Source organism: Trachinotus anak, unplaced genomic scaffold, assembly GCF_046630095.1.
Source record: "Trachinotus anak isolate AG129_WGS33_773 ecotype Australia unplaced genomic scaffold, CSIRO_AGI_Tana_v1 ptg000023l, whole genome shotgun sequence".
Taxonomy (NCBI): domain Eukaryota; kingdom Metazoa; phylum Chordata; class Actinopteri; order Carangiformes; family Carangidae; genus Trachinotus; species Trachinotus anak.
The window spans coordinates 5,605,540-5,629,485 of record NW_027273874.1 but is presented as its reverse complement, the minus strand read 5'-3'; the positions used below and the strand labels follow the sequence as shown (position 1 = coordinate 5,629,485).

Here is a 23,946-nt window from a genome sequence, read left to right as displayed (position 1 = left end):
TTTTTTAGTTTACTGACTTTTTTTGCTGAGAGTTAGATGAGAAGATTGATACCCCTCATGTCTGTATGCTAAATATGAAGCTAAAGCTAGAGCTCAGCTAGCTTAGCTTAGCATAAAGACTGAATATAGAGGGAAACAGCTACTCTGGCTCTCCATTCCCCAATTCCAGCTACGCAAATGTCTTATGAAATATCTTTGGATTTTGGACTGCTTGTTGACGTTGTCACTTTGGGCTCTCAGAAATGACAAGAGACATTTTATAGACTAAATGATTAATCAATTGATTGAAAAAATAATGAGCAGATTGATCAATAACAAAATTAGTGACAACCGTAGTGCGTATGGATTGGTAGACAGAGTTGATGGTTTCCAGTTTTGAAAGATATTTGCCTAAAAAGAAAGCTCCATTTGAGTGTTGAACAATCCAGCAGCAGCAGAAATCTGGGCTTCTTATCATAACCTGCTGCCTCTGCAAGCTGGACCCAAATAAATAAAATCATTTCCAGATGTGTCTCCACTAATCTGCCACCTCCAAGAATCTGCAGTGTGACTACCGAACTAAAACACTCACACACACACACACACACACACGTGGAAGGAACGACTGCTGAGTAAATATGATCTCATTCCCAACAGTGACCTTCTCTGTTCCCGTCGGATCTAGGATCCATTGTTACTAGTCATCTGTTGACCTCTGTGGCCTTTGATTGAACTACAATAGATTAGGGACTTCCTGGTACCAAGGGACCAGTGTGACAGCTGTAAAAACCAGACTGGGGATCTGATGAGAAAGTGTGATCTTGTGTGAGCACACTGGGACGCAATTCAATAAACCAAGACGGCTATTTATCAATTTGCCTTTACACGGTTGCTGTGTCTGTGAGGTTATTTTGTCAGCTGTGGGAGTTAGCATCTGCAAACCTGAACTTGAGATACTGCCTCTGTGTGTGTGTGTGTGTGTGTGTGTGTGTGTGTGTGTGAGTGTGAGTGTGAGTGTGAGAGAGAGAGTGAGAGAGAGAGTGAGAGAGAGAGTGAGAGAGAGTGTGAGAGAGAGTGTGAGAGAGAGAGAGAGAGAGAGAGAGAGAGAGAGAGAGAGAGAGAGAGAGAGAGAGAGAGAGAGAGAGAGAGAGAGAGAGAGAGCAGGTGGTCAGATCAAGCACAGGAAGACGTGCAGGAGGGAGGAGACAGAGATCACATCTGGCCCAGCTGGCTACCTTCTATCTGTGCTCTCCTCTCGTCTCTTCATCCACCTTTAAGTCCCCCCATATCCACCTGCTCCCAGGCAATACACACTCACAAACACACACACACCAACTCCTGATTCTCTATCCACTTTTATCTCCTTCTTCATCTCCTGTGATGTGGAGACAAACTAGCTTCCTGTCCCTGACTCGATTTCCGTTTCTCTGCCTGGCGCATGTTTGCAATTTTGTGCTACAACTAAAACATCTTCCACCAGTTACCTGCTCATGGCTGCCTTTTCTCTCTGGTTGTCGCTTTCAACCTATTTCTCTTCATCTTTTTTATTTAATTCCTTTCAGCCGCACAAGATCAACTGCCGTGATATACAATGACACAATGATGCCAAAAATGGCCAAAGAATCCCAACAATCCTCAAGCATTAACTGCAGTTTCCTCTGCAGTGTAAACCACAAAAAGCCATTATTATTATTGATGAAAATCACAGTGATTATTTAGTGGATTTTCTCCCAATCAAAGTCGGTTTAATTCTGCTGCTATTTTGACAGTTAGGTTAAGTACAGGGATTTTAATGAAGATTAGTCAGTCAAGAATGTATTAGCCAACTATGTGCAAAGTTGGCACATTTTTGTCTGACCATTTTGCTTTTAAGTGTTTGTTCTCAGAAAAGGCCAGATGTTGTGCAACTGTATATTGTAACCACAGGGTGAGCAGGAGCAGAGGCATCATTATGTTTTAAATACCTTGTGCAAAAATAGCCCATTTTTTCATAGAAGAAAAGCATGTATTTCTGTATAATACAAGCTTTGTGTATTTATTAATCGATTTTTACTATTAATGCGGCTGATAGTTGTTTAAATTGCTTGAAATTTGAATTCGTAGTGAAGGGACACCAAAAAAACTACCTAACATTTGTGGTAAAACTAAATTCAGCCTGGTGTTAATATTGTTTTCAAAGCTGGCATCAGCTGATATTGACTCTAGCATGTTACTAACATTGGACTGGGTTTCACACTGAGTGTTGACGCCAAGATTTGGAAGGTGGGATTTAGTTAATTCAACAAAGCCTTCTGGTGGGTTAGAACCCGGGGTGGATTAACCCTAAATAACAAACCCACAATCAGCTTCACAATCCTATCTTAACATCTTTTAAAACCTTGGTCAGACATGAAGGGACATCAGTGCCTTGCTTTGTGTTCTTGCCATAGTCCAGCCTCTCCACAGTTAAGTCCCTTCAGGAAGCACCAAGGGTAGGTCATGCTAACATAGCTGGAATTCCTAAAGGGGAGGCTATGTAGAGAATCTATCTACAAATCTTGACACAGCTCTCGGTCGAAATACTTTGAAGGAACACATGACTGTCAATGTAATTGCTGAACTTGTGACCTTCCTGAAAAAGATGTTATTATTACCAGCCACTGATAAGGACACCCAAGTAGTTACTACAACCAGAGATGACATCTTGGCAACAACCACAAACCAAGAGCTCAGATTTTCAGCCCATCCCTCTCAGAGATGTGACCAATGTTCCCTCTAAGCTGCGTGCTTGCGCAATCGCGCACTGCTCACACATTCTCAGCGCACAAGAAAATCTATACAGCGCATAAAATAAAATTCAACATAAACTGTAAATTAATTATAGCAATAACATTTTTTTCTGTAACTTTTTGCAGTGTAACACAGTGAGTGACAGATGTCCAGCCAATGACACGATACGGTTCACTTCCGCTACGCAGCCAATCATAGCATTGACATTGCTTGCGTAGGTGCCATTCCCATACGCGCCGCGGCGCCGTGCAAGTTAGCTAGCTAACAGCAGTGCATTTCATTTTAAGTGGGCCAAATCACTTATATTAAAAGTAAACAAATGGAAATTGCTGCTGTAATTTGATTCTTTTAATAAGCCATGTAACTTGCTATGATCCCAGGTGTTGATCAGGTGTGATACTGGTGTGTGGCCACAGCGTGCACATCTGATGTTGCTCACAATGGTCCTCAGTGTGCTCAGGGAGCTCGTGTGTGTGCCCAGACACATGAAAAATTAGAGGGAACATTGGATGTGACTTAGATTCACTACAAGATACCCAGAGCCAGCTCACCACCTGGAGTCACAGCAGTACTTAAAACTGCGACAGTTGCACAAGACTCAAGACAGCTACTTCAACCAACTATCAGTTAGTTACTGTTTGACTCAGTATAACTTTTTTGTGCACCTTGTAATAACTGAATTTTCACAAATCTTGCGAAAACAAAAAGTTGAATCGATTGAATGAATTCGACATGCGCCCTAATCTAATATTATTTGTGCTTAGTCACTGAGACAGGTCCTCATCCATGTGACCAGAACACTGCACATGTTCCTTTTCCAAACTCTTTCTTAAACCTTTAAACTCTAGACTTTTGAAACGTTTTAGTCCAGACCACTTTATTGCTCGTCTTCATAAAAAGAGCAGAAATAATTTGTTGATTAGTTGATTGGTTAATCAACAGAAAACATCAGTTGCTTGTTCCAGCTTCTCAAATGTGAGATTTGATGCTTTTCTTTGACATATAGCAACCTGAATATATTTGGGTTTTTGATTGGAGTTCAGATAAAACAAGCAATAACACTGGTCTCTGTTAAATTACAAAGGAAATTTTTTCAACCTCTACCAACCCTGTATGACGATCGACGAACTGATACAGAACACCAAACCAATAAAATTCCTCACAGATCTCATGGGATGTGTGTTACCGTTTCCCTCTTACCATCAGAGTGGTCAGAGGTGAACCACACTACAGAACACCTCTCTTGCTGGTACTTCAATCTCAAGGGCATTTTCCACACGAAGGCTTGAATGTTGCTCATGCAGTTGAAGGATGAGGTTTCTAACTTCTCATCCACCCTGCCGTTCCAATCACTCCACAGGGAACTGAGATTATCAAGGTTTAACGACACCGCTATCTGAACAAGGGTACTGCCGCAGAGTTGACTGACCTTCATTCAAAATCTGCACAGGCACTGAGTAACAGGGGGGATGTACACACTAACAGACGCCGCACAGATGAAAAGCCAGACATAGAAGTGCGGCCCCAATCTGTTAAAGATTAACGCTCCGCAGTATCCGCACCTTGTCTGGCATGTACTAGTTATCTCCTTCTCTCCTCTGTCTGCCTCTCTGTTAGGGACTGCAGAAATGGTTCGCCTTAAAGAGGATTCCCTGTTCACCCCTCCCTCCTTCTTTCTTTCCCTCTCAAATCCCTCTGATAAGAGGAGGCAAGAGGTGTGAAGAATTGTAAGAGAATTGCTAAATTTGAGAAAGCATCTTTTCTCTTCTTTTCTGCCTTTACAATCACAGTAAGCCAGTATTTTCTTTAAACCTGCAACAGTGGCTTTTGTAAATATGATATAAAGAGTGGATGAATATGAAAATCTTGTCCTGCTTTGTAGCATTGACGGGGGAAAATAAAACATTTCCTACATCTTCTTAGACTTTCTGATGTCTTCAGTTCTTTCTATGATTCTATTCTGTCAATGTAGCTTGTCAAATAACCAAGGTTACATCTGTATTCATGTTGATGCTGTCAGATGACTTCTCAAGAATAAAATGCTGATTTGACGTTAGTGCAGCAAGAGCAGCAGGAGTTTCTGTTTGCTTTGGTTAACAGGTAGCATTTATAAGCCACTGACAAATCACCATTTTTATTCTCTCGCAGTTTTCTTTTATGGAAGAATGTAGTGTTTCATATGTTACAAGAAAATATGTTATCACGAGTTGTGTCCCAATTCGGGGGCCGCATCCTTTGGAAGCTGCATTTGAAGAACTATTGCATCACAGCGGCGGGACTGGGCTGTCCTAATTCGAAGACTCCTTCAAATGTGGCCAAGAAATGCAGGCTTCTTTTCCTGGGCAAACAAAGGCTCCAACCATCCTTGGTGGTCCGACCTATCCCAAGATTCATTGCGCTCCAGTACTATAAAAAAATAATATGGCAGTAACCGCCAACCAAGACCCTGAGGATTATACCTGTAAATATAAGTATTGGGTTTCAGTTCAGTTGAGCAGCAACTGCAAAAAAAGTTTTTGTAAAAAAAAAAAAAAAAAAAAGTCACTAGGTGATCTGACTTTGTGATGCAATGGTAAGGACAGGCACAGTTGGGGACATTTCATATCGGTTTGGCCTTCACAGTCTATGACGGCTATGAAGGCTATGGAGTGAAGGAGGTGACAAAACAGACCTGGATTGTGCTTGACTCTCCATTATAGGATGAGAATAAGCAAGAAATTTAGATGTGTTCCTGTTGTGTTTTCACAAAATACACAGGAAACACATTTTCACACAGAAATTGTTTTGTTTTTTTTAATTACCTTAGTGTAGACTTGGCCTGTTGTTGTGTCTTTGCTGTAAGACGACTTCTAGACCATTAAAAGTGATTTGATTGAGTCTCTAAGTGCCACAGCAGAGGGACTGCACTTCACCTTGGTAAACAGGTTGCATTAATGAGCCTTGCATTGCATCTGTCTCAATAAGAGAAGCAAAGAAACAACTTTACACAATGGTATAAAAGTCTACACCTGTAGTTAAGAAGGGATCTTTGCTCACAGTCTTATGTTAACCTTACACATGAAAGAATAATCCCAAGCAGTTAGGAAAACAGACTTTAAACTGGAAATGGAAAAACAGCACTGGTATCAGATCAGTGCTGGGTATCTGCCAAAACTCATGAGTTTTGGCATCAGAATCTGAAAACAGAGAGAAAAGGGAGATCAGTGCAGGAGTTAGGTGGCAGACAGGGAGGAAAGATGGTAGGAGGGATGAGATGATGAGCCAGGAAGTAAAGGAGAGGGAGAAACGGGGAGGGAGGGGGGAATTAAGGAGAGGGTAGAAAGACAGTGTCACTAAAAGTTGGTCTATTAATAGACTAGCTCTGGTTCTATAGCTTTAATTCTCCCCTTGAGGTCTTAAATAAGAGCGATGTCTCCTCTTTTCTGCGCCTCTGTCTCTTTTAGTCACACACAGAGAAAGACAGAGGCAGTGGAAAAAGAGATGGAGACAAACTCCCTCTCTTCTCCAACTACACTGTTTTCATGAGGGGGTTCGGGAAATCTTGTCAAGCGTATAGGTTTGAAGTCTCTGCATGCACATCTCGGAGAGTGTGTCTCTGCGTGAACGTCTTGAGGGAGCGTCTACCGATTTCTGTCAGGAGAAGAGAGTGACACCAACAGAGAGAATGGCAGGCAGACAGACGTACATGCACACAGGTAGAGTATGGGAAGAAAAACAAGCAGTTGAACCCAGCCAAAGGCTCCTGAGAGAACACAGCTAAAAATAAGCCCACATCAGAACGGGACGGGAACACAAGCACTGAATGTTCCCAAACACACGCACACAAACGCACACACACAGACAAAGCCTATTTAAAACCATGTGCTCTCATTACCTAATACACTAAATGTGTTTAATAACTATTTGGTGCTCCTTCTGTATAGCTGGATTTCTGTAGGCGAAGGGACGGCAAGATTTCCCTTGAGGAGGACACTTAACACAACCAGTCCAGTGAAGTTTCCCCAGATAAATAAAAGTTAAATAAATCAAACAGCCTAATTCTTATTATGCTGGTGATTGCGCCTCCAGATGCTAAATAATAAATAACAGTCCTACAAGCACACTGGTGTGTTAGCCCACTTGCAGTAATTTACAGCATAAATTAGCAAAGAGCTAGCTCGAGGCTTGTTTTATCACATTTGCTAATGCTCAGAATAATACAAGATGTATGGTTAATGCACATGTTTCTGTCAACCCATGAGAGGATTCCATATAAATAATAATTTCTAATGATTCAACCTTGGATCTTTAAAATGTCTGATTTTAAAGGACAAAGAAGCAGCCTTTTAAAGCTTGATGGCAAAGGATAATTCAGTGATTTTTCCAAGTGTTTTGGGGACAAAGAGTTTGATGAAATGGTTCTTGATTGGTTGAGAAAATTCTCCGGTCACCTTATCTGAAAACAAATCAAGCAACTTGCTTTGTTATTTTAAAGCTAAAACTAAGTGATTTCTGGCAGCTGGAGCAGAACAAGCGGAAAAAACACAACCTTGCAAAATTGTTACAGTGAATGTGTTAGCAAATAATTGTGTGTTTACACAGAGAAACACTAACACTCATTTAGAGTCATGTTTCTGGCCAACTAAAGAATTTCTATTTCCTTTTATCTCACCAACTCCTAAATAAAACATCTAGGTCTTTAGCTGCCTAATGCTCCACTATGTTCACTAGCTATTTGCAAAGTTGGTGCGAGGTAGGTAGGACACAGTTGTATTATCAAACCTTTTATCACTGAAAACAGCTGCCAGCTACAGCTGGAAACAAGATTGTTGATGGTGATGAGAGTGAAACAATTACACATATTAAAGTTGAGACCAGAGAACCAAAACAATGAGTACAAAGCCTCAAAAACACCCTGTAAAGCTGTGGGAAAGTGCAGAGCTGGTTCATAATTCTCTAGGGGTTCCTCACTGAATGACACTATTCACATTACACACAGTCATTTGATCCACTGCTAATATAAAAATATTGATTATTGCCGCTTTAATGTCTAATTTCCTGATGACACATTACAGCAACACTTCTGACTGAGCACATTAAATTTAATGCGTGATGTTAATTTATCATTTGCTCTTCCTATGTATATTATAAGGACCAATGACCTCTATAAAAGTGCAGATTCACTTTATTTTTGGCGTATGTCAACTGGCAAGTAGCACGGCTGAGGGATAAGACATGGATTTTGGGTTTAAGTAGCTGAAGATGTGGTTAACTTGATTATTTCCACAATAATAAATGAGTACATGAAGGGGAAAATGAGTGGATTTATGCAAAAGAAAATTAATTACATTGGAACTTTCTGCAATAACATGATTAATGTAATGAAATAGTGCCAGCCAATTTAAAGCCAACTAAGCCTTAAAGTAATGTAACAAATATTTTATAGATCCTGAATTATGTATGACACCCTTAATAAAAAGCAGACCATTACAGCAGACTCTGGTCATGCAAGCTCCTGTTGAATGTGCTTCAGTTTGAACTGTGCAGTGATATTGGCACATTCAATCACTACTTGAGTGTGTGTGCAGTGGATATTACATATTCACCAACTATGTAGCTTTTTACAGGGAATGAAGTACTCTCTGGAGAAGCAGACACAACAAAGCAATTTCTTCCTCTTCCCATACATACACAGTCTCACACGCTCTCACACGTGCATTCCCCTGGGCTTAACTTGAAACATACGTATCCAGACAGTCAGCAGTAAGTCTTTTTCCTGCCCGTTTGTCTAAACTGTCCATATCTCTGCTCTGCAGCCAGGGAGGGGCTGTCCTGCGTTGTTTAGATAGCAATAGACTCACCTACAATCACTTAAGAAACAGGCACCCCCACCATGTTACTAACCAGCTACACCCTGCGATAGGTCTATCAGGGCTGGAATCAATGCAACACAAATAGCAGGAAGTAAGCTGCACTATTTGTATCCTCAAATGTCCTTAAACCACATTTCAATTCCCTGACTGTTTTCTCTGGTGGCGTTCAGTCGATGGTAATAAATCACTCCATGTGTGTACACGGTGTAATGAGAGAGAAGAAGAGTAAAGAATAGAAAGGAACAAAGTGACAGTATGCAAAGAAAAACACTAATTATGAGGAGAAATGCACATTCAACACTGATCTTTGAAGTTGTACTGAAATTTGAATTCTCAACACTTTTTGTGGAAGACAAATAAACTATAAAGATACTGAAAAGAGGACAAAACCGTTTTTGGACATATTTGTGGAAACAGTGCAGATATGTGTATATAATGCACTTTATACCAAACTTCATTGTGACTTTTGTAACACAAATAGTATAAGTGAAATGTTTGTACAGTAACTGTGAAATAATCCCCCCCCAAAAAAACACACAAACAAAAATATACGTACACATGCACAGTGAACAGATCTGCCAAGGTGACCCATGAGCTCCTGTCTAAAATAGAGCTGTAAAGTTTGAATAAGTACCAACTCACTGCAGGCTAAAACACAAACCACATAAACCCGAGCTCAATAACCCACTCTCTGTCTCTCTCCGCCTCCTAAACTAACCCGCACTGTAGCCCACACAGAGCCGGTCTAAGTGTTGGTGTGGATATCTCCAGCACCGCATCAATTTGTCACGTAAGTGTAACCTACTTTTCAGGTTTGGCTAAAATTTGCTCAACACAATATGATGTCAGAGGACGTGCCGTAGCAGCAGCTCAGCCAGCTGATAAAACCAATGTGGCATGTTGTATTAAGGTACCATGACTTTGGCTGCTGCTGAGTAGAAAAGCCTGAAAATGCTCTAAATAACAGGATAGTCTGACTAAGCAGCTGAGTCAAAAAGCTGTGGTTCAGACTCCTGTGAAAAACGGCATGTAGGGTGGTCTAAAACTGCCTGACCAGGTCAGGACAGCGCGCCAGCCAAATGGTCAGTACCTGCCACTTTGGTCATCAGCCACTTTTAGAGGTTTTAATATAGTATGAAATACAAAAAACTACTTGGAAGTAAGCATCCATGTCAATTGCCTATGTCTGCAAAGACTGTGGATGCCTACAAACGTGAGTTCATACCTACAGAAAGGTCTGCTGTCCCTGTCCACATCTGTTATCTGGCCCTTCAGCTGTTTTAAGTCAGCCCTACACACATTGGACATGGACAGTGTCGAGCAACAGCCAACAGAGCAAGCAAAAGGTCAAAAACATGTCAAATGTTTCCTGGCAACAAAATATGTCAATGTAATGACTCAGCAACACAGATGCAACTCCACAAACTCTGCCTCCTATTAGAGACACAATAGACATGTAGTGAATCCAACAGGGAATGTCTCTTTTCACCTTTTACATGTCCTCTGAGAGGGCAAGGGTCAATAACAGTTGAAAAATGTCTCTTTTGACATCTTGTGTTGTTCAAAGGTACCACAACAGGAAGGATGGTTGCAGACACTTTTGCAATTCACTTTACTGACTACAAAGCTGCTGTAGTAAGCACAGGTTGTGCTTGAAACCATCTAGTACACACCACGTGTAAACAACCACATCCGGGAGCAAGGTGTTTATAGTTTTTCCAAATTTGTCTTACCCCGATGCACCATAATCGTTCAAATTTGGATAACGACACAATTTTTTGGGCAGTCTCCTTGAAGGCATTTGCTGCGTTGCACTCATTTGAACTCATATGTGGGCATAATCATCGGTTTTGGAAAATTGCAAAGAACTGTCAGATGCAATCCTCCCTCAATTAAGACACCATTAAGGTGTTGAGAGAGGGGGTTTTAGTCACTGTTCTGACGATCCAACAAGCACTTTTTTCAAAGCACCAGTGCCTTTATTGAGCATCACAATGTCTTCTTTAAAACTCTGACATTTTTTGCCCACAACTAGGACAAATAAAACCAGAAGAATTGCCAAGAAGGAGCAAGTATTTCATGCATCCCTGGTTCCTTAAGTAAAGTCCCATAGACAATGTTTCATGACTCACAGTTGGATCTGTTCAGGTTCAACCATCAGTGGATATAATTAATTAAGTGCATTACAAAATATCTGGTTAACCAGGACGATTCTCAAGGTGTATTTCAACAAGAACCATACAGTCACTAAACTTGAAAAATTCAGTCATGTGAGCCAACAATGTCGGGTGTGAAAAAATAATTGTGGTGTTCAGACAACTAAAACTAAAAATCTGCAGCTCTGATCAAACCACTTTCAAATTTGGTGTCAGTTTTGACAGAGTTCAGCAGCCATGGGTCAATGCTTTGTTAACTGCAATGACGGAAGGTTTTAAATTCCCTGTTGTTCCAGTTCATACCTCTTACTTGCTTCTTCTCCATAGCAACTGCACTCAAGGCTCATGGGTATTATGGTAACAAGACCCGTCTTCCATGCCAAATTATAGACATAATATGATTTCTCAGAAACTAAGCTGAAATAATTAAAACTGGTCGCCATTAACATAAACCTGTTGGGTCATCACATTATCTGGGATAGCCTTGTGCTTCATTCAGTAACACAGGATACTGTTAAAAGAAAAAACAGACATGGAAATACAGAATATAGGGGGATATACATTTCTATAACAGCAACACCTCTCATGTCACAACTCTATTACTTAGTCAGATTTCTGGTCGAATTACTCTTGCAATACTTCTGAGGATAAGATCTTCTTGTGGATTTTTTTTTTTCTGATTCATTCCGTCGTGGTTGATTTCCCCTCAACCACTCATCTTCCCCCTTCCTGTCATTCACTCCTTTGAAGACAATGAAGTACACATTCTGGACAGAGAAGACAGAGGGTTTGGAGGAGGCATGAAGAAGGCCATCAACAGTACATCAAGCCCGAAAAACGCTCCCTGAACAAAGCAGCGGTGGGACTACTGCGTCACTTTTCAGCCACTTGCATCAATTCATTCACACCTCCATTTATGTGACTCCAATGACTCTCACATGACTACCAAGTGCCTCTCATGTGATGTCAAGGTGTGAATTTCACACAGAGGTTAAGTGCCGGGGAAACTTCCCACCAGTCGTTCAGCAGAGCAGGTAAATGGCAAGAGGGTAAAGTAATTCTTCCAGTTGTCTCTTGTTGACAATTAGACTTAAACGATCAACAAACACTCGGTTGAAGTGCATTCAAAAGCTGCAAAAACAGCACCGATACCGCGCCTGCAGCCGATTTCACCATCATACTTCCCCCTGTCAACTAGAGTCCATTTAACGCAAGCCAGTTGGCTGGTTTGCTGCCATGACAACAGAGTGCCTGTGAAGGGGAAACTAGACTTTAGTATAAATGTCACAACTTCTCTCTAACATCTGTAAGATGGTGAAACAATCAGTGTTTCACTGATGCAAAAGTGGAAAGAAGTGGCCTCCAAGTGTGAATGCGTGCGTGCCGTGGCAATCACTTAGCTGCTTATGAAGGATGGATTAAACACACAATATCTCTCACTTTGACAAACTGCAAGCAGGTGTGCATGCAGACACAGATATATTCCAACACTGTCTGACCTTCCCTCATTGATTTTTATGATAATAATCTCCATAAATAGAAGGGCTTTTCACAACTGATGGGAAGGTCTTGTCATTTTTGCCACTGACTCACAAGCCAGGGTTAATTGAGGTGGACAGTCCCAATCATGACACTAAATGGCTTTAAAACGGCACTTATTTTCACCAGTGGTGCGTGAATGTCACGGCTGCTAGAGCTAACAGCAGCCCCCACCCCGCCCCCGAACCCCTGCACACTCATTGCTGGCAACACTGAAAGATTTCTGCCAGGGTTATTCGGTTATTGGGTCTAGATGCAAATATGCCGGTGAAATCATTCACAGCCTGCTGTCAGACAGTCACAGCTGCTTGCAGTGAATTTGTGCCAAGGGAAGAGAGCGAAAAAGAATGATGGTCGTATGTGTTTACGTGAGTGTGTATTAGGAACAGGGGCTCAGACTGCGTGAAGAATAGATATACAAAGAAAAAGCGACAACATAATTTAACCTAGGTTTTCAGACTCACAGCAATGATCAGGTTTCCCTAGGTTTCTTCTTGACTCTTGATAAATGGCTCCACAGGCATAAAATTCACTAACTGGTGGACTTGTTAAGTGACTCACATGCTAGTTGGCTGGCAGGCTGGCAGGCTGAGCTGCCAACTGCCCCCTTGCCTCCTAGGCCCTGTTCAGACCTCCAGCATCTTGCTTCCAGATGTATCTAGACGGTGCCAATATGCAGCTGAATTGGACTGCAGTTTGTTCTTGGCTTCTGTTTGCATCTTAAATGTGTCTGGAGCAACAACTTTTGATTAGGTTTTCACTTCTCTTCATCAAGTTTGACGTGTGACGACATATTTACGCTCAGACACACTCTTGCAGACTACGGCGGTTACAAGGCGACTCAACCTTGGGTACAGATGTCAAAACCTTTTAAGAATTACAGCATTTGGAATTGGAAAATATACTTTGTACCATGACCACTGCAGATTCTGGTTTCTGATTGGATGCCAGGCTTGAATTAACTTTTTGTAACCACAGAGTATAACTGGACACCTACTACGTTTGAAGTAGTAAATTATTGCTTTAGTATTGAACTGCAGAGCTAGAGTTATTTGTGTAACCACCACAGAGAAGAACAACAGAAACTTAAAGCGGACACATTTTTAAACAAAATTTGTGTGAATCTGGATGCAGGATACAGAGTGTCTCCTCCATGTCATCCATTACAATCATGAAACATACAACTTGTTGGGTATTATCCCCTTATGTGGTACTTATTAGGAGGTTTGTTGTGTTATATAGACTTTAAGGCACATACTTCCCACATCACTCACATATTTGGACACATTACATTCCCTCTGCAAATCTTAGCAGAACGATCAAACATCAGTTTTTTTTTTAATTATTCAACAGTGGCTTACAGGTATTTTTCAGATCTCACTGGTGTTTTCTGTCAGTCTAGTATTTTGCCACAGCAAAACCAAGGTTTAAATGGAAGATTTCCGCACTGCAGTGCCACTCTGCTGAGCTTTTCTTCTTTGCTGGACCTTCATTTCAGTCTGCTGCCTTTGTCGTGGCAGCCCAGGAAAGGTCTTTGGAAAATGTATGACTGAAATGTTCATTTTGGCCCAGGGAAATATTTTTCTGGACGGACTGAAGATATCAGCTGGATCACAAAAATACAACCAGCTGTTCAATAACAGGGAATTTTTTCCACCTTCAGATTTGCACAAGTTTTGGCCAGTGACAGAGTTTATTTATTCCAACTGTAAGATTACAATAATACCTTTAAAGATACAACAAAAAAAGACATTTTGATGAGAGCTGCAACAATCAGTCAATTAACAGATAATTTACCAGAAACATTTCTGATTATCGTTCTCTGGTTCCAGCTTCTCACATGAGAGGATTTGCTGCCTTCTCTGTGACTGTAACCTGAATATCTTTGGGTTTTGGACTTTTGGTCAAACAAAACAAGGAATTTGAACATGTCACCTTGGATTCTGGGAAGTTCCAATGAACATGTTTTTCCCCCCTTTTTTGACATTTCATAGAGTAAATGATTAATCCAAAAAAAATAGTCAAATCAATAATGAGAACAAATGTTTGTTGCAGCCCTGGCTTTTGAGTAACGTTTGCGTAGGAGACACTATGTGGCAGTGGAGTACATTAGCATTTCAGTGGTATGACTGATTCCCAAGGTTGAATTATGAATAGGGCTGAATGAATGGCTGCCGAACAACCTACTTGGCTGCCTGTGTTCATTACTTTACAGGATGGTTGGATCAGTTGACTGAGTAGTGATCGAACATGCTGCCAGCCTGCCAGCCTCCCTGGCTTGCTAACCGACTCACAAATTGACTACCTGCCTGCCTGAATGACAACCTAACCTATACCCTGCCTGCTGAACACCCTTCCTCATGCTACCAACAGCACAATGAAACCGACACCCCGACAACCCTGGATTTTACCTGCATTGTAAAATTCATCAAATGGTCAAAGAACATGGCAATCAGGCCTTCATGCAATGCACCACTCGCTGTCTGTTCCCCCTACGGCACTGAGGTTGTTGCTCTCACAAAGAAATCAATACCCCTCAATGATTAAGCTCGACGTGGTGTATTGGCTGTAAAGGTCTGGCCAAGTTCACAAAGGAGCAGAGACAATACATGACTTTTGTTGAACGTCAGCAGCTGAGTCTTGTGAGGGAGGAGGAGTTGACGGATGTGAGGCAGCTGAGCCGAGGCATCGATCAAACATCTGCATCTCATGCCGACAGAGCCGGGTTCCCGGAAACAGAACTTCAGCACATTTAGTCCCAGGCATGTCTAACACGAGCTCCAGTGTTCTGCATATGCCCCCGTGTGACTCATTCTTTCAAATCTATTTGTTCTTTTATTCACTCGTTCTTTTGTGTCATCTCACTTGCATCACTGCCACCTTCAACATGACTCAGTTTAATTTTGGTGGGCTATACTGGCAACGCAACACAATAATCCACTCTTTGAAAACAATACGTGAGAAGACAATCAGGATACAGTGGACTCAAAAGAAAAAAGAAAAAGTCGAACTAGTGGTATTTTGTGGTGCTGGCTGCATTCTGCTCCTCACTGGCAAACCTGTGTGTTGTGAGATAAGTTTTCCCAAAAACAATAAAGCCCATCGAAGCTTCCTTATGAGAAAATATGATGCTTGTGTGGTGGTTTCCGCACATCATCTGTGAGATTTATTTTCTTTTTTGTCTTTCTTCGGAAGCAAGTTTCATGAAAGACCTGTTTTCTGTTGCTTTTGTCTCTCGGTTTGGTCTGTCTGTGCCTTGAAGTCTGCACAACAAGAACCTGCTGTAAGAGTTTTGTAACTGAGCCATACCCCCGGTGATACGAGATGTTATTAATGTAAGATGAATGAATGAATTGCCAAGTCGATTAACACAGTTTATCACCAACGGTTTTGAAACTACGTGAATCATTTAAGCCATTAATAAAGCAAACATCAAACTCAAATGTGAGGATTTGCAGCTTTTCACTGTGTGTGGCATCTTAAGGTTTCAGACTGTTTTCCTGGCGAATGTTTTCCATCTCCACGTCTTGAAATGTGAGGATTTGTAACTTGCCTTTGCCATAAATGATGTTGAACTGAGTGTGAGTCCCTTTAAAGCCATTTAGAGGCGTCACCTTGGGTCTGGGACATTGTGACGGGCTCTTTCTCACCACCTCCAGAGAAAATTGTGTGCATTCAAAATGAAAATAATTATTGGCTGCAGCGCTTATTTGAAAACTTCAACATTGGCTCTGGGACATTTTGAAGCATTTTTACAGTGTTTTTTTTTAAATATTTTTCATCAATTCATCTAAAAAACAATCAGCAGATTAATCAATAATGACAGAAAACATTGATTGAAGCTTTAACTGAACACTTGAAGATATTTGGTTGTCGATTGCGCAATTTCAGGGCATCACAGCAGGCTTTGGTATGTAATAAGAGGCCTTTGTCATCTTGCCTTATATCTGACGACCAATGGATTGATCAAAATCAAATGTTGGCAGTTGTTAAGAATTGACTCCAGCATCACAAGAGTTAATATGGTCAATCTGTCAATTATTGGCTCTTTCTATAAACAGCTAACAGGCTGTATAAGAGCTAAACACAAGGAGGCATCGAGGTGACATCTTTATTCTCCACCCTGGGCTTGTATAACCCAGTGTCTGTCTTCCTGGCGCTGTCCAGCCAGGTGGAGTGAAGGAATGTGTGCATCTCAGATTCAGCACTACCAGCCCTGAGCACCGATACAGTATGTCTGCTTCTGAAGCCCTGCAGCTGGCTGACAACACACACACACACACACACACACACACACACACACACACACACACACAGGATATACTCACAGTCAAGGTGTTTCTTCTTGGGTCCGCTGACTTCATGTGTGGTGGCTTTGCACACAGCCTTGCTGATAGCCGACCCGGTCATGCTGTGCTGCGCAGCAGCGATCCGATCCGTGATAGATTGGCCCGACATCGCTTCTATTCCTCTCTCTCTCTCTCTTTCTCTCTCTCTCTCTCTGCCTTTTCCCCCAATCAGCTAAAATAGCACGATAACGATCCGATCAATGGATCAACTCCCTGCGGGACACAACTCAACGTGACTTCACTGTCAAGTGGAGGTAAAGGGTTGCGATCAGACACCCACTGTTGTGTTAAGTTTTTTTTTTTGTTTTTTTTTCCCCAGGTGCGTATAAAACCAGCAGTAATGTCAGATCACTGGTGGCACAAAAAAAAAAAAAAAAACTACTGCAGGTACAAGAATATGTGGTTGGCTTTACAGTCAGCAGCTGATCTGCAGCTTTCTTTTTGTAGTTTAATTGTTTGGCACCAGTTTATTCTGACTATCTATCTAGTTAACAAAACACACGACACTAATCTGAGCTAGTGTGTGTTAGCTAATGTTTCCGCTGCAGTACCCGAACCAGGAAAGAGTCCCACTGTGGAATTTGTAAACACTTGAAATTACTTTCTGGCCACAAATAAACATAGCTGACTGGCTGGTTTGTAACCTGGACGCTTCGTTTGGGCTCACCAAAGAGAAAAGTCCACCTGGGTGTAGGCAAAAATAATAATAATCCGTATGAAATCACAGCTTGGAGAACATCAACAACAATCTCGACAATCCCGAAAAAGAAAAAAAAAAAATTCGAGTTCCTCCTCCACGTCAACTTGTTAGCTCGGGCTGTTTAGCTATCACTGGTCGCAGGGCAAAGTGTGTGTTAAACCCCCCCTCAGGCGTAAAAAGTCCTTCACAACCGAGCAGCACATTGTTTGGAGTTCATAAGAGGACACTGTTCAGCTGACAGCCGGGACAGGTGCGGTTTCCCCCGGCGAGAAGAGCTGCGAAAGGCGGTGGGTGTTAGCCGAGCAGCTAGCGGGGTGAGCTAACCAGAGAGCGGGCGAGTGTCTGTGGTCTGACCGAAGAGCAGAGCCGGCGGACCCGCTAAGTTAAAAATGACAGCTCGCTCAGCTCGGTTGTTTCCCCTCACGGTTCTCGGGCTCAGGCGGTGCTGTCCGACTCCACATTACCGGCTCGGGGTTGTTTGTTTCACCGATAGTCCCGGTCCGAGCCGCTGCCTGAAGAGTCTCGCCAGTGGTTTCAGTTGACGGACTGACTGGCTGGCTGCTTCTCTACCGGACAAAATGGCAGCGTAAAAAATCAGCTGATCTCACAACCGTGCTGCGTTCAAGCATCTCTTACAGGCTCGGAATCTACAAAACCAAATTCCTGTGACTTCCTGCGCGTCCAACTTTTTTTTTTTTGTTTTTTGTTATTTTATATGGTGGAAGATTCTTTATTCAAGTAAAAGTACCAATAAAACATTGTAAAAAATACCAAATTAAAACTAAAGGTACTGTATTTAAAACTAAACTAAACTAATTGATTCTGAAAGGGCAAATTCACCTGTTACCACATGCTGTGTGGGATTGCACTGCATGTAGGATAAATACACAAAAAGAAAAATAGTATTAAGTGCTATAACAAAAGGGTGAAAAACATAAGAAATATATGATGATGAACAAATAAATAAATATACTTTATCTGAGATATATTGTGCTAAGTAGCTTTGATATTTACTGAACTGTGTGTGTGTGTGTGTGTCACCTTGAGCTCTGATCAATTTTAATATGCATTTTTCATTTTTTCCCCCCTGATATTTCAAAGGCAGTATCGTCTTGGTAATGTATTAATAAAATCAACTGACAGATCAGTGGATAGTGAAAATAACTGTACTCCATCGCAGGAGCGTTATGGTGCATATGGCTGAGTCTTTAAGTTTTTAATTTCTGCATGTCGCGGTTTGGATGTGAAGCTGAAAATCTACTGTGATGAAATGAAGGATGGGCTTTGTCTGACGTTATTGTCTTATCATAAAAGTCAAAACTATAAAGTAACCAAACTGTCACACCATGGACAGTATATGGTAGCAAAAGTAGAATAAAAATGTTTAAATATCCTTTTACAATCAACATCAACAACAACAAAGAAAAAGCTAGTGTTTCATGGCTTCTTTATATTGTTCATGTCTGCTGAATGATTAATTGCTGTGTTTCCCGACAGCTCCTGAACGCCTCCATAGTCTATTGGACGCGCTGTGAGGAGTGAGTGTGAGCTTTAAGGTGTCACGGTTTAAATTGGAGCGGAATCCATGAAACAAATGTCTGAAACCTCAGCTCTTTTTTTTTTTACATCAGAGCCGTGTTTCCGCCACAGCACAGCCACAGGGTGACTCCAGTCTCTGCGCCCCCCGCTTTGGAAAACGCGTTTTCCGCGCCGCGCAAATCCAAGTTTAAGGTGGTATTAAATTATTCCTCAGACGCCGTGTCCTTGTTTGACTCCAGACTATATGGAACACGGTGTGCCCAGCGGGCATCGCACCGGATAAATCAGATAGTTGACAGTGTTTCACGCATCTCGTCGGCTGCGATGAGATGCGGGGCTGCTGCTGCACGAGTGCTTCACGTCGATCACAGCTGCATGCGTGGAAGCAGCCTGGTCATGATGCAACAAAACCCGCACATCTTATTCTGTCAAGACATGGGTGCAAACGTGTGTGTGTGTGTGTGTGTGTGTGTGTTTCTAGAGAGCGGTTTTAGTGACAGCTTAACTCCCAGATGTGGCGCCTGATGACTTGTGGGTAATTTTTCCTGTTGGGGTGTGCATGCGTGCATTGGATAGTTTCTTTTCAGTTTCAGAGATCCAGCTGCAGTTTGCAGTATTTCCTGCCTGGGTGAGAAATACTGCAAACTGACCCCAGCAGCAGCTGCAGCTGCAGGATTCCTGCAAGCCACCGCTGCTTTTGACCTTTAATGACCTCCCCTCTCCCTTCTGCTGCCCACTAGGAGGCTCCTCAAGATGCTGATGATCGATGCGATGAACTGTCAGGGCGGATGATGAGAAACACACACAAGCAGCCAGAACTGATCAGCACTTGGAAGCTGAAAGTGTGTGTGTGTGTGTGTGTGTGCGCACGTAATCCACCTTTAAGTAACTGTCAGTTCTCACTTGTGCTCATCTGGTTTCTTTTTCACTCATTTATGCCAAACCCAGTGACGTGTGTGTGTGTGTGTGTGTGTGTGTGTGTGTGTGTAAAAATGTGCATGCTGCAGAAAAAAGGAAATAAGAAATGCAACCACAGTAGGTGGAAGTGGTTAGCGCTGTGCAGACCACCAAAGTGGGCCTGGTTTATCAACATCCTCTTTCACATGCCATAACAGCTGCAGCACTGCATCAAATCAACTGTTTTTAATTATAAAACCTGATTTGTTGTTATATGCATGCATACATTTTCATCCCAAGTCTCATTAGATACATTTAAAAATACAAACATTACTTTAAAGAGTTGTGTAAAAATAGAACAATGCACATAAAGAATTGACATACAGCAGCACAAAGACTGGCAGGCAGACAGTCACGGTGATGCCTACGGGGAATGCTGAGTCTCCACCTGACTTGCATGTAATTGAAAGGAAGTGCGGCACCCAGAGGAGAGTAAGGTGGAAGCCAGGGTGAACATGCAAACCATGAAATCAAACCCACGCTCGGCTCTTTACAAGATGTCAGTGCCAACTGCTGATTCGCCGTGCCGCCCGCGAACCCGTTTCACCTCTCCTCTCCCTCCTGACCTGGAGTGCAGTGTTGCCATCTGCAGGCGGAGGAGCTGAACTCCTGAATTTCCATGGCAACTGCATGCGAGGATGCGGGAAGCCCTCGTAGCCCCTGGCAACAGGCTCTCAGCCATGAATGGAGTCCGATCAGCAGCTGTCAATCACGGCATGAGCCGCTGCTTTGCCTTAGGCCAATGTGCTCAGAGAGACGGGAATAAATCCATTACCGTGCAGCCGACAGGGACGGGGTCAGCTGGAAACTCTCGCAGAGACAAAGACCCAAAAGGGCACACAGTTCATCCACAGTGTGGTACAGTGTGTCAGGGAGGGTCATTTACACTGTGATTACCATGGTTACAATTGATGGAGTGGCTCAGCGCCAGGCGAGCTGTGTAACGACAGCTCTCGGGTGTCTTGGCTTTGATGTGTACCTGTAGAAAGTTTCCTTGGACCACTTGTCTATCAGTTATGTGATGACACAACGTCTGCTTCTGCATCATTATGATCATAAATGGATTATGAGACAGTGGGAAAGGAAACATTACAGCGCTAAAGTTCTGATAAAAATACAAATGTTTATAACGGTCACTTCCAACACATCCTTTGGGCCTGTGCACGGTCCATCCATAATTAATAATCCATCCATAATTAATAGTAACGTATGTGAACTAATTGGCTCCATGTGCTCCGGCTCCTTCTTATATTTCCTGCACAATCGTGGTCCCCCTTCCCCCCTCACCTTTCCCCTCTTCTGTGGAAGAGTTTCCCCAATGATGCTATAATAAATCATCATCAGTTCTGTAGTTTCTAATGATTCACAGTGTACGTCTTTGTGAAACTGCCAGTATCAAGATGACTGAAATTGCACATTAACCTCTTGAACCTGCTGCTGTTTCTCACTTCCTTTGTCGTTGTGGTGTAGTCACAGCGCACGTCAGACAGGCCTGTCACAAGGTGAGGATGCTTTCAGACGTTCTCCTCTGTAAATCTGAGCACAGTTTTTCAAAGTACTCGGCAGGTAGGGTGCTTCCAAGCACCTTAAGAGAACTTACCCCAGTTCCTCTGTCTCAGTGTCTTCTGAGACACGATGTTTAGATCAGGGCTCTGTGGGGGTCAGACCGTCTGCTGCAGGACAACCCGATGGTTCTTTATGACTCTTCCTGTATGTTTGAAGTCGTTGTCCTGCTGCAGAATGAATTTGGGATTGATCACACATTTCCATCATGGTATTGCGTGATGGATAAGAATCTAAATTTTTTAAGTTTTGCACATTCCTCTGCATGTTTTTCATCCATCCATCCATCCATTGTGTATCCATCTATCTCAGTTCACAGGACAGGTAGCCAGACCGTCAGGGCTGGATTAACCCACTAAAGCATCCCAGAGCAAAAGTGAGCTGTGGATCCGAACTGCCTCCCACTATCGCTCCCTGTCTTTTGTGTATTATTTGTATTCATTAGCCATTACTAATTAATTCATGGTAATTTAAATTAATTTATTTTTGTAAAATGCAACATCTGAGCACAATGTATGAAAATAATAAAGTGCTCAAAACTAGATTTTAACTTAGGGCCCTCACAAGGCAGGGTGTCAAATTATCTAATGATGCAAGAGTTGCCTCTGGTTTACGAAGTGCTTCAGTTGTGCTCTCAGTGAATTCAGTTACCACAAACTGTGGAGTGTTTGAAAGTTGGGCACATTGCTCAGTTACTGATGTATCCTTCAAATATTCACACATACATTCACATCATTCTTACATTTGTACAGACCTAACATGCATGTCATTGGACAATAGGAAGAAACTGGAGTTCCCAGAGGAAGCATGAAACTCCACAGAGAAAGGGCCACGGCTATATGTAATCATATATAAATATTATTGCTGTCAATCAATTAAAATTTTGAATCGCGATTAATCGCATGATTGTCCACAGTTAACTCGCGATTAATCGCAAATTAATTGCACATTTTTTATCTATTCTGAATGTAGCTTAACAGGAAAATTTTCAGGTTTTTAACACTCGTATCAACATGGGAGTGGACAAATATGCTTGCTTTATGCAAATGTATGTTTATTATTATCGCAACAATCCAAAACAATGACAAATACTATCCAGAATATTCTCCAGAATAACCTCAAAGATACTGCATGCAGGCTTTGAAGCTGAACTTGCCGTTCAAAAGACCCTTTTCTTCATCCATTTCTGCTGGGGAGGGTTTGTTTCTTGTTTCCAAAAATTCCAAAAATTTGCGTTAACTCGTTATTATCGCGTTTACTTTGACAGCCCTAATAAATATCTTAGATATATAGTCATATGGTAGTTATATGTGAAGTTGAAATATTACATTTATGTATTCACTTTTTGATGCAATTTGTGCCCAGAGGGAAGGATGGAATAATATGTGGATTACAACATAGCCTTTTTTTCTTTTCTTTTTTCTGTTTTTTCATCTTTACTTTGTTGAAAGATTTCTCTCGTTGACTAATAATGAAGTATTAAACAAAAATTAGGTCCAAAGAGATGCCTGGCTCAACTCGCATCATCTCACATTTACCAGCCGCATATCGAAACATTGCAAGTCAAATGTCAGTCGGTGAATCATCATTACCTTTGTCCAGTTACATCACTGTGGCAGAAGCTAGCTGCTGTATAAAGTTACATAAGTTATATATTTTTCTGACTGGCGCTCAGCCTGTCAGTCACGTCGGGCTTATGTCGAGCAGAACCTGCAGACTGACTGAGCTATAAATGTTCAAAACTGTATGAATTTTTAAAAGCTGTCAACAAGTTCACCCATTAAAGTTCTGCTCCACAGCTTTAGGTTGATCCTTCAATCACCATGTTCATGCGCAGGTACGTTGTGTGTGCGAGTGTGTGTGTACACATGCATAATTCCTGGCTAAAATATTACACCCCGCTGCTGGTGCTGCTGTGAAGACCTCTGTCTGCTCGGGATTCTCTCAGATCACTTATTCATTCATTGAGCTTTTAAAAGATATGAAGCTGTGGAATTATGAGCCTTATAAAATTTAAATGGATCTGTTAAGATGCAAACTTGATAGCCTTCGTCTTTGCAGAGAGGCTCGGTCCATTATTCAGACAGACAGCGAGGTGACTCATCTTTCAACTGAAATGTTTTTTTCTTTTTTAATTCAGAGACAAATTCCAACAGTACACAGAGTCAGAGACTGGCATGTGCTATACAGAGGATTTATTTGGAAACGAGCTGAAAAAAGACCAACAGAATGGAATAGAGTAGAGTTGACAACAACTCTACATCTATTTAAACTTCCCAGCATCAGATAGCAAAATGAAACTCCTGGATCCTCGGCCCAAGTCTGGCCCATATACTTTCACATCTGGGCAGAGTCCAGCTGTTATCTTCTGGTATTGACCAGCTGGAGGATTTTCTGGATGTGCGCCAGAACTGGTTCAGTTGTGGAGGTAGCGGCTTACAATCATGCTCCATATGAGCCAGATTCAGGTGGTGGAACTGGGCGAATACTGGGCCACATACTGTGGTCCAAGTATGGGCTGGATTTATTTCGCTATTTTGCAC

General features: G+C 41.9%; 1 protein-coding gene across 2 annotated transcripts in view; it reads right to left on the bottom strand.

Annotated features, from left to right (window-relative positions):
• Positions 1-17,022, bottom strand: part of LOC139607107 (phosphatidylinositol-binding clathrin assembly protein) — a 75,227-nt gene extending 58,205 nt beyond the window's left edge. For both annotated transcript variants that reach the window (XM_071459739.1, XM_071459740.1), the window contains exon 1: positions 16,624-17,022. In XM_071459739.1, coding sequence (XP_071315840.1) covers positions 16,624-16,753 — 130 coding nt within the window. In that variant the 5' untranslated portion in view covers positions 16,754-17,022. The remainder of the gene's footprint in view (positions 1-16,623) is intronic.
• Between the last annotated feature and the right edge of the window lie 6,924 nt (positions 17,023-23,946).